Source organism: Xiphophorus couchianus, chromosome 6 (genome assembly GCF_001444195.1).
Source record: "Xiphophorus couchianus chromosome 6, X_couchianus-1.0, whole genome shotgun sequence".
Taxonomy (NCBI): Eukaryota; Metazoa; Chordata; class Actinopteri; order Cyprinodontiformes; family Poeciliidae; genus Xiphophorus; species Xiphophorus couchianus.
The window spans coordinates 879,592-891,478 of NC_040233.1; the positions used below are offsets into that span (position 1 = coordinate 879,592).

General features: G+C 38.2%; 1 protein-coding gene across 3 annotated transcripts in view; it reads left to right on the forward strand.

Moving 5' to 3' along the window:
- Positions 1-11,887, forward strand: part of dlgap1a (discs, large (Drosophila) homolog-associated protein 1a) — a 92,315-nt gene that overhangs the window by 38,135 nt on the left and 42,293 nt on the right. For all 3 annotated transcript variants that reach the window (XM_028020853.1, XM_028020851.1, XM_028020852.1), the window contains exons 4-5: positions 8,454-8,668; positions 11,046-11,241. In XM_028020853.1, the coding sequence (XP_027876654.1) occupies positions 8,454-8,668; positions 11,046-11,241 (411 nt within the window). The remainder of the gene's footprint in view (positions 1-8,453; positions 8,669-11,045; positions 11,242-11,887) is intronic.

Consider the following 11,887-nt stretch of genomic DNA (forward strand, 5'->3'; position numbering starts at 1 on the left):
GCTGACCACCTCCACAGCCGAGCTGTTGATGAGCAGTGGAGCGTGACTGGGCCGGTTCTTCCTGAAGTCGACGATCATCTCCTTCGTCTTGTCAACGTTCAGGATCAGGCTGTTGTCTCTGCACCAGTCCACCAGCTGCTCCACCTCCTCTCTGTTGCTGGTGTCGTGGAAGAACTCCTGTATTTTCTGACTGTGGGTTTGCTTTGCTAACCTGATAGCACGGTTCAAGTTGGCTCTCGCTGTCCTCAGTGCCTCCTTGTCGCCAGACTTGGAGGCAACTTGCCTCCAAGTTGCCTCCTTGCTGAGTTCCGTGCTTTTAGCATTTCCCATACCTCCTTAGTCATCCAGGGTTGTTGGTTGGCCCGGGTGATAATGTTCTTAGTGATGCTGACGTCCTCTGTGCACTTGTTGATGTAGGCTGACACAGTCATGGCGTACTCATCGATGTTGATCTGGTCGTTGTAAGTGGCTGCTGCCTTGAACATCTCCCAGTCAGAGCACTCAAAACAGTCCTGGAGTGCCTCCATGGCCCCCTCAGTCCACACTCTCACCTGCCTCACTGTAGGTTTTGTTCTGATCAGCAGGGGCTTGTATGCAGGAATTAGCATGACAGATAGGTGGTCTGTAGAGCCAAGGTAGGGGCGGGGGGCTGCTCTGAATGCTTCTTTGATGTTGGTGTAGGCCAAGTCTAGAGTATTCACTCCTCTGGTTGGAAAATCCACATACTGGTTGAAGTGAGGTAGAACCGTCTTCATGTTGGCCTGGTTAAAATCCCCAGCAATGATGAAAATGCCTTCTGTGTGTGAGGATTGCAACTCACTGATGGTCCGGTAGAGAACAGTGCGGTAGTTTGGTGAAGTGTGAATCAAACTTCAAATGAACCTAGAAAGGAAACTCCGGTCTGTCTAAAAACCTTTGTTTTCTTTTGTGAAGGAGGAAGTTGCATCAGTGTCTTCTTCAGAGAGTTTTGATGTCATTTCCTTCAGTGTTTCTTGGGACAGCACTACAATATTTTGCTTGGCACAGGGCAGTGTGTAAGAGAACCTCTACAGCTGAAAATAGAACAAATATTGCAACGTTGGTCAATCGAACTGAGACTATCGGATTATCAGGTGTGAAAACACCCTAAGCCTCAGATTAGCTCAGTGTCACACCTCAGTGCTGCTGCTGCTGCCATGATTGCTACAGTTAAGGTTCCTATATAGGTAAAGCTTGATAAATACTTCTTTGCCAATGCAGGCTCCTATCACAGTCTGCTGATGTCTTCATTCAAGTTCCTTGGGCCTTTAGGTATGACCTGTTTTAAGCTCCAGCTTTGAAGGATTCCTGCTGCATGCAATTTCCACCTGTCTTCAAAGGGTCTCACTGTACATTTCTCTTTATCTCTTTATCTCATCAAACAGACCAGAGTCCTCTGTTGTCTGTTGGTAGTGCTGGTCAAACCTCCATCTAAATAGCGTGGCGCTTCCAACACCTGAAGAACCACTTTTCTTAATGTTTCAGATGTTTCCTTGGCTCAAAGCACCTAAATCACATGAATGGCTCATTAGCAGACCTCAACAAAGCTTGATAACATACTGAGGAGGTGATTCAGCCAATATGTGTTTGCCTTTCCACTTTGATGTTTCCATATATCTGAATGAGATCTAGGATCTTAATCTTTTTTTTTTTTTTTTTTACCCCTCCAGGGGGTCTTTTTGTAGACTCTAGTGTGCCTTTTACGAAAGTAGGTTGACAGGAAATGGGGAAGGAGAGGAGGGAAGACATGCGGCAAATATCGTTGGGTCCGGGAGTCGAACCCGCGACAGCCGCGTCGAGGACTGAAGGCCTCCAAATATGGGCGCGCTAACCCCTACACCACCACGGCAATCTTAATCTTTTAATCTCATCAAACCAAATACCTTTCATGAACTTATTGGACACATATAAAAGTCCTTCAGTCTGACCACCAGAGCGCTATGGCCTTCCTGGACAGGCAACTCCAGGCCTCAAGGGCTCACATCCTGCTACTTTTAGAAGCGTCTCTGCTTCAAAACACCTCAGTCAAATAATAAGGTCCTTCTCAGGATTCTGGAGAACTTGACTGCACTGATTCAGATATTTGATTGAAATATACTGAACCAGGGAGACATCTAAGCGTTGCAAAACACCAACCCTTGAAGACTGGAGTTCCCACCCTTGCTCTAAACTATTAACTTGCTCTTTTTATTTTTTATTTATACTTTTTATTATTATAATTATTATTTACCTTGTCAAAAAGCAATATATTCCTGTGTAAGTAAAAGATGCAATCATTTAACTTTATTTTATATTGCAAATTTCACAAATGACCTGTCAAAATAGAAAAGTTTGTGTTGCTTCTCCTGCTGTTTATCACCCTGGTTTGATATTAATTTGTTTATTTGCAAAACCACTATAAAATCTGAAGTGTGACCTTTTTGCTGAGATGACATGAAAATGTTGAGGTGTTCTCTGAAATGGTGCTCACATATGTAAATTGCCATTTATTAAATTTGAATGTGACTGAAAAGTTTAATGACTGGATATCACTGACTCAGACTGGGGACACACTAAAACTTAAATTAATCAGATCACAAACAATATTCTTCAACCAATTAAAAATACAGTCATATGTTCAGTTGTTTACAATAGTATCTACAGAACTAAGGATTTTTAGTAAATTAATAATTGATCATGGGTATTGACTGTATCTACCCAAACTTTTCGATGCTGGAAATTATTCTCAGGACCATTTAGCATCTTAGTAGTTTGGGAGTAATATGGTGAAATTTAATACTAACACAGATCAAAATCGTACAGCAAGGCACAAGGGGAACAGAAAGCAGAAGGAAGGCTGACGTGAAAGGAACCAGTGGGGAATAAAAAAAATCAAGAAGCTTAAATTCTGAGAAAAGGCTGGGGAATGACATTGGGACTGGGTCAGCATAATCAGAGGTAATACTGAGCAAGGAGGCTGAGGGAAGGTAAAACAATGAAGAGGAAGCTGATCTAGACACTAAAGGATCTACAAACCAGGGAGAAATAGTCTAATGCTGATGTAAGAGAATAAATCCAAATGCACAAACAATAAATGACTAAGAAACTAAACATGATGAATAAACTGATATGAAAATACCCTGGAGGCACAGATAGACAAAGAACTTAGTAATGATAATAAACAATAAAGAAAAGATGAGAAAAACTCAAACACATGGATCATAACAGCCAAGACTCTCCAGGGATTGAAAGTATTGCACGAAACACAAAGATTGCAAATAAAGATTTACCATGACCTACAATTTTAGGAAAAAAGATCTGCTGTAATTTACTTTTAATGTCAAAATTAATCATAACTGGCAGCATTAATTTAAACATTTATCCCATTTTTTTCCTTTTCGTTGAGTTGACAAACCAGGACATACAAGGCTGTAGGTAGAACTGCACATGGTTGGAATGCTGTTGAACAGCTGAGCCAAAATTAATATCAATAAAGATACATTCTTAAAAATGAGGTCTGATCAGCTTGTATTCACAAGCATAGTGAAGTATGCTTAGACCAGTACTTCTCAAATAGTGGGATGCTCCCCCGCTGGGGGGCACGGTGAGGTATCGAGAGAAGCAGGAGGATTTAAATATGTATTGACTTCATTTATGCTTCACTGATAAACAAGAACATTATTTGAGACTTAAAACAATAAATTTCTTGTCACAAAGACATGCGGCTGTAGATCGGACAAGATGACAACACAGTCAACCATTGAACTGTGTCATGATTAATAGCCGTCTTATCAATAGATCTGAGCTGTTGGTCTCTGCAGCTCCTCCAGAGCTACCATGGGTCTCTTGGATCTTCTCTAACTCAATGTTTCTCAGTTCTGGTCCTCAGGGACCCCTGCCCTGCATTTTTTAGGTATTTCCATTCTGTCACACACCTGACTTGAATAAGTGAATGATTAACAGGCTTCTGTAGTACTTAATGACATGCAGAGGATGTCATGCAAATATTAGAATCAGGTGTTCTGGAACAGAGACAGATCTGAAGCATACAGGACAGTGATCCCATAGGACTGAAATAAACACTGATCCAAATAATACTCTCTCCCCTTTCCTGGTCAGCTTAGGTGAATGTTCATGTTTTGGTCAGTCTGCAGTAGTTTCATCCATGTTCAGATGATGGATAGAACATAAGGGACTGCCTGGAAGCATTGAAGGCTCAGGGAAGATGAACATCCGCCAACACAAATGATTGCAATGAAACTCTTTTGGCAGAACTAAAGAAAAAAATTCAAACATTTGGTATAAACACATTTTGTAAAAACAAAAAATAAATAAGTAAATATGACTCAATCAGTGTGCAGATAAAAGTGTATTTAAATGCAATCAATTTCTTAGAATTTTGGGATAAAGTTCTAGTGTGTCCACAACACTGTAAGGTACATTGGTCCATTGTTCTCCAGAACTAGTCTTGATCACTCCTCTTTTCCTGCACTTACACAACTCACCCTCAAACTTTTTATCCACCCAGCATCCTATCACCCACCAACCCAACCCTTTACTTTCCTTTTGGTTTGAAGAGCCATCCTCTTTCTTCTCCTCCTCCTCCTCTTCCCTTTTTTGAGTTGAAAAGAGAAGTAAGTGCAGAGCCAGTAGTAGCCTTACTCTCTAAATACTAGGTAATGACATTACCTCACAAAGAACAGCATTAACTGTTTGTAGAGCTCATTTTCGATTTAGAAGGCCTCTCTTCTTGCCTTTGTGTCAGTTATTTTGTGTTTCTTTCACAGTTTCTATCTTTAACAGCTTTTTTCTTGTACAGAATTCTGGAATGCATAATGTTGAATTTAGTGTTTAAAGTCAAATTGAATTTCAGAATTATTTGCTGTCTCAAGTGACTTTAGTTAGGCAAGTTGTGCTTTAATAGCTGAAAACTTTATTCTTTCTATACTTCATAGACATGAGGTAAAGAAAAAATAAGTTATTGTTTATTTCACTCCAGCAGACTTATGTCTTAAAGTAATGGTTCAATTTGTTTGGGTGTGTACACTTGTATAGTGAGGTGAAAAAGTATTTGCCTCCCTAGAGATTTCTTCTGTTTTTGAACTTTTGTCCCACTTCAGTTTTCAATTTATAAAGCTACTTTTAATATTGGATAAGGATCACCTGGGTGAAAATAGAATGATTTCAAATGATTTCATTCCTTAAATAAAAAAGGTATCAAAACCTAGTTGTCAATATCTGAAAAAAAGCCCTCATGACTGACCACTGAGCAAAACTTGACAGCTTGGAACCTCTCTTCAGGCCATCCTCTTTTCAGCCCCCACACCACTGTCATAATGTAAAGGAGACCTTGATCTTCTTTAACTCAGAAAAAAATATGGATGTACATTTGTAATTTTTGCAAGTTTCCAAAAGCTTTAGTGCATGCTCCCTTTTTCTTTCTTCATTTACAGATGCAGTTTTTAGGGAATGGAGTTAGAGGGGAATTGTGTCTCTAAAAGACCTATACATTAATAACCATCTGTGTTCATTTGAACAATTACAGCTAAAATATGCATTACTGAACTCATTTATAGGTACCTGCAGGCTGCAGTTGAGGAATTATATAAGACAAAATACTCTCAAGTTTGAATGTCCTGTTTAAGATCTAAAGGTTTAATTTTGTTACTGGTTGACATTGTTTCATATAAACACTCTCAACAGAGTACCATAATTAAACATATGTGGGAGGAAACTCTTAATATCTTTATTAAAGACAACACTTGGAAGCACAGTGTCCACTATTGTTCTATTACTGCTAGACTACAGGTGCTCCAATGTAAAATCATAAATAGATTACATTATTTGAAGGCCAAACTAATATTTCTTTCCCAAAAATTTCTCCCTCATGTGCAAGGTCACCTATCACAGGCAACACAAGGAGAACACAGGGTAGACCAGGGAATTACATAGAACATACAGGAGGAAGCAGCAAGGAGTGACTGAGAATGAGGTACTTAAGTACTGGGAGGTTGAATGTTAAACAAAAGACTTGAGCTAACAGGTTGCAGGGGTGAGGAGAGCGCATAAAGCAGACTGGGGAGAAAGAGAAAGACAGAAAGTGGCACCGAGGGTGAGAGTATACACAGGGGATTAGAAAATAAACATACTAAGAAATAATTAGACATAAAAAAAACTAGAATCACTAAGAAAGGACTGAACTAAAGAAAAACTGGAACAAGACTAATCTGATGAAATAAAAAATCAGCACAAAATAATAATGAAACAAAAATCAAATAAAACTTCAAAACAACTCAACAGCCTGGGATCCTAACATTATCATTATTCATTTTAATATATTTTTTATTTATTGTTTTATGTATTAGTTATTTTTCTTGCTTTCTCTTTTTCTTCATGATGGTCATGTGGTCTCCTAAGTCACTGTCTGTTGTGTTGGTTAAAATTAAAAGTTTTTCAATTAAGTTGGATTAAAAAAAGAACATCTAGAGAACTGCAGATCTGCTGCCCCAGTAAGTATTGCACATTCCAGAAACCAAGACCTGGAGCCCAGTGACACTTTGGTTCAGCTGCAGGACAATGATGCACTGTAGCAAACCCACTCAAAAAATGAAGTTTTTGAGTGGCCTCGCTAAAGTGTGGACTTAATCAATTCAGATATGGCATGACCTTAATCACGTTAATAATAGAAATCATTCAACATGACTGAATTAAAATATTAACCATTAAAACATCTGTCATGATTCAGTAATGACTTAGAAAACTTATCAGTTATTCACTAATTCTCAGTTGAAACTGGTGTCACAACCAGCTATATAATTAATTTAGGGGGCAATTACTTTTTCACATACTATTTTTTGTAAGTACTCATGTTATACTTATCCGATACTAACATTTGTCTTACGATCTGAAACATTAAATTAGGACAAAACAACAACAACAAAAGAAATTCTTAAGGGGGCAAACACTTTTTTTTACCACTGTCTTCAAGAATCACTGTGTTAGTTTAACTTTTCCATGTGTTCGACTCTCTTGCTTTACTGACCATCATTATAGTAATATAGAATATGTTTTGAGACTTGCTTTAAGTGAGGCATAAAGAAACTAAAACGAGAGTTTAGAAGAGTGGCTGAAAGAACAGCGAGAACTTTCTCTTCTGCCCTCACAAAATAGGGCAGAATAGGGATACTGACAGACCATAGTGCAGGACATTTAGCTGTCATTACATTTTAATGTATATATTCTATTTTAACTGGGTGATCATAGTGCAGGTTGTTTTTCTTGACTTACTTTGAACTCCAATATAGTCAATATGATTTCAATTTTTTGTACCTGCAGGCTTAACACACTTTACTGCTCTCCCATGTTATTTATTATGTCGTCTACAAATTCTCTTCTGCATCTCAGCTGCGGAGCTCCCAGCTTCACCTTCATTTACTTTAAATGTTGCTACTTTAGACCATAAAAACAGGGTTGCCAAAGGAACATCAACATTCTGTGGCTTATATCACACAGCTAATGGTTAGAACAACACACCAACTCAGTGGTAACATTGTGTGTTCAAGTCATTATTTATAGAAATGCAGATAATTGTACATGGAAAAGATAACCAGAATCTCACATGCAGCAGTAGAGAGTTACTAACAGCAGCCCTGTTTCTCAGCAATACAGTAGACTGAGTGTCAAGCTACTGTGGATGTAAAGCCAGTGCGTGGGTGAGAGGCACTGCTGATAATACTGCAGCTGGTCCTTTCTCTTTTTATAGCCAAACTGCTCATTTGTGTCTCTTTGACGTCACACACATGCACAGAGAAAGAGATAGATATTTAACTCAACAGATCTGTTCAGCCTTTCTGTCAATGAATCAAACCCTTTTTCTCTAATTCATCAGAATAACAGTTAGTCTTCATTCATATACAACATAAAAGAAAATAGAAACAATTATATCTTGTTGTAAGGAAATACTACAACAATAATAAAGATAAAATGAAAGATTTTCATCTTCTCAACAATATGCAAAGCTATCAGAGATAAAGAATTATAGTAAACTTTTGAGTTCAAATACATACACTACACACTTAGTAGTGCTTATAAGGCTTTCTTAGACAGCAAAATTAACTTCAGTGAAGCAGATGTTTGAATTAGCCAGAGAGAAATTTCCAAACGACCTCTGCACATACTGTTCTACGCTAATTAGCCAGCAATTTCACTGAGGTACAGACCAGCCATGTCAAGCCATGTCTGTGAGAGAATCAAGAATGCAGGAGAATGTGATTAGTTCAGGGTTTTTTGGATGCTGGATCATTCTCTTATTTTTTTTTGCCTTTAATACTAAGTGCATGGTTGTGTTTCAGTGTACAACAAGGACAGCTTAGTATGCCAGTTTGGTGGCTGGAAGTCAGAGAGCAGAGGATAACACCTTCCTGACAACACTTATGTATTTTCTTTCTTGCTATCAGGTACCTCAAGATGAGTGGAGTGGTTTTTCTCCTCTGGGGAAAGAGGATGACATTCCCTGTCGAAGGATGAGGAGTGGCAGCTATGTGAAAGCCATGGCTGAGGATGATAGCGGAGACTCTGATGGAAGTCCCAAACCTTCACCGAAGATGCAGGCACGTCGCGCCAGCTACCTTAAAGCTACACAGCCATCACTTACTGAGATGACCACACTACAGTAAGATTTCTACATTTCCTTTTTTTCAAGTAGATCATTTGAAATAAATGTGGCATTAAAGTGTTCCAAATATTAAATTTGAAATATTAACTTATGCTTAAATGGAATTACTTCTTCTCTGCATCCTATATTTTGTTTTTTAGACAGTGCCATCTTTCTGCAGACAGCCTCCTCCGTGGACAATGGTGTTGTAATTTCCATTCAGGAGTTTTTGTCATCTGGCAGTCTTTGTAGTTTATTTGTTTGGTGAACAGTCTTAAAAAATTTACATAATTCCTCATTGCTTTGGGTAAATGCTTCACATTCATGTCGCTTGTAGTGGAAACGGACTAGCTGAAGAAAGATTTCAATATCGCATTTCTACTTAAAACATGGCCATAAGCTCCTGACCAATCACAAAACAACTCACAGTTCTGTATTGGAAGGTACATTGTACCTAGGCTCAGCAGTAGATTGGCTCCACACATTTGTGGTGTTCCCCGAAAAGTTCAATCTTCATTTTATGAACATTGATCACAGTGAAGTTCATGTTAAGCTTGGTTTTCTCAAAAATTCAGTAAAACAAATAAGTCCAAATGTTTGCCTTCAATGAAGAATGGTTGAATCCCTCTCTCTTTCATGTTTGTAGTTTCCTATTTTGTGGAGGTTCTGCTCTGGAACCTCTCCAGATGACTGTAAAGAGAAGAATTCTTCATAAAATGAAGAACATTATCTAAAACCCTGAACATCTTCTTCATCAGACCGCCATACAACAACAAATCTCTTCGGTCAAAACCATAATACTGATTGCTACAGAAGATCCTTCCAGCTCACAGCCATCAGCATCTACAATAACTATTTTAATAAACTTTGATAATATGAGTGCTAACAACATATAACTTTCCTTTTGGATTAAGTATGTATTTTTGAAATTTGACTTTTGTGGGTAGGTTAAAACTGTCTTTCTGAATGTTGGTGAGTGAAATCTGTCCATGTATAATTTGTCGCTCCTGCAGTTTTATTGAACACCACACACTGTGTGACTAGCATGTTCTTTGATTTGATGGACCTAAAGTTAAAGTGTAAAAGAACATCACAAAATACAGAACGTTACATTTCAAACATCTCCATGACATCTTCTGGTGAAGGGAGGTGAAAAAAAACAGAAACTAGTCTGCTACCTGGTCATCTTCAGTTTCATAAGTGTTTGATGATGAACTTTGTTTGTTAAACTAATATAAAGCTTTTAAGAGAATTCTTCTTTTAGTCTTTTAATGCTGTATTAACACACAGCTTAGTGAATTTCAGTTGAAGCCTTTCATTAAGGGACAGAATGTTAAAACAAAAGAGTAACGTCATGAATTACGGTGCGGTGTTGGTGAGGCAGACGCAGCAGACCCAGGTAAGGTGAATGGTTGAATTTAATGAAGAAAACACAGTCCAAACAACAGGCAGCACGCACATAGACGCATTGACAAGGAATTGACAAGCGACATTGACAAGGACCCGACGAGGAACAAGGAACACAGGTGGAGTTAAATACACGGAAGGGTAATCACAGAAACGAGACACACCTGGGAACAATCAAGGGGAGGACAGGACACGAAGAGACTCAAGGACACAGAAAACTCTAAATAAACACAGAAAAACACAGATCCTGACAAGTAATAACAGTACAGAAGAAAGACATTGCATTTTTTGGCCTAGGTAAATGGCTATGTTAAACATATTGGTTATATTAAAGAAATATAATTATGTAAAATATTATCATTTGAATAAAACACACTTGAGCAAAATAGGATGTTTTGATTAAATAACACATAAAGTATGTAAGTAATCAGCTTACATCTCAGAGGTGCAGATCAATATTCCCCTCTTCCAGCCACTCAAGTTCCTCAAGTTGCCTCTGATCAATGTTTGAGTATGCTTGGGTAATTGTGGCTCTAGTACACAATATAAATTGAGCTTGTTCATCATTTACTTTATTTTAATGATTAGCAGTAGTTTTGAATAACGACAAAGCAATACATGAAAGCCTTCAGGGTTAATATGAAGGGGTTATTTTAATGTGATAATCACTTTCTCTGTAACCAAAATCAATAGAAAGTTAGCCCAGCTGGTAATGAAGCAGGACATTGAACTAAACCCCATTCGTCATCACATCAAGTGTGGACTGACTGTCAGGCCCTTCCTTTCTAAATAGTCAAAATATTCATATTATAAACTGAAGTGCTTTTTCCTCCCCTACTTATCTAACATGTTTGTGCACAAAAAATAAATTTTTAGCATACATTTAAGAAGGTAATAAATGACTTCTCTAGTCTGTGAAGCAATTATGTTGGTAGGTGAAGATAAATTGGACAGTTTCTGAGATAATCTGATGTTGTCCCTCTGTCAGAATTTCCACAGAGCACTCCCCCAAACTGCAGATCAGGAGTCACAGTTATTTGCGTGCTGTGAGTGAGGTTTCAATCAACAGAAGCCTGGATACACTGGATCCTAAAACTCTCCTTGACCCCAAATCACTGCTGTCTTCGCCCCAATACCGGTCACGCAATGAAAGCTACATGAGAGCCATGAGCACCATCAGTCAGGTTGGTTTCCAAGCATCTGTTACTTTGACTCTTTCAATCCAGTTATGCTACTGTGTACACACAAACTTGAGGGAAGCTAACATTTTTGATTTAATTTTCATAATCTCTGATTTGAAAAATGTTAGTTGTGGATTTCTGACTGATGTTATTTTATCACATCTTTTTAATCTGTCCTGTAAATAAAGATGATGTGAGAATTTTTTTGTTTACAACAAATTGTTACCTTTATGTTAGGCTAAAAAAGCCACTATACTGTTCTGACAATGTGTCACTTAAAATGCGGTAGCTGTGGCATTAGTTTCTAAAGATATATCTTGACTGTACAAACATCTTCAGTCTTCAATAAGCTAGCTCAGGTATGCTAACATTAGTAACTTACCACTTTGCGACCTAATGGAAGTTAACCCATCATACTCCACTGATCATTTAGGTAGATAGCTCATATAGATAACTGTGTGTGGACAAAGTTTCTTTAAAAGGGAATTATTCTCCCTCTTCAGGAGGACCAGCAAAGGCAAATGAGGCAGACTAGCAGTGCTTGCTAACAACTGATGGTATCGCCTAGGATGTGTTACTGTGAAATAATATCTCTGCCACCTGGAAAATGTGCTAATAGCATGTAATTGCAATCATGAGGATGTCATAC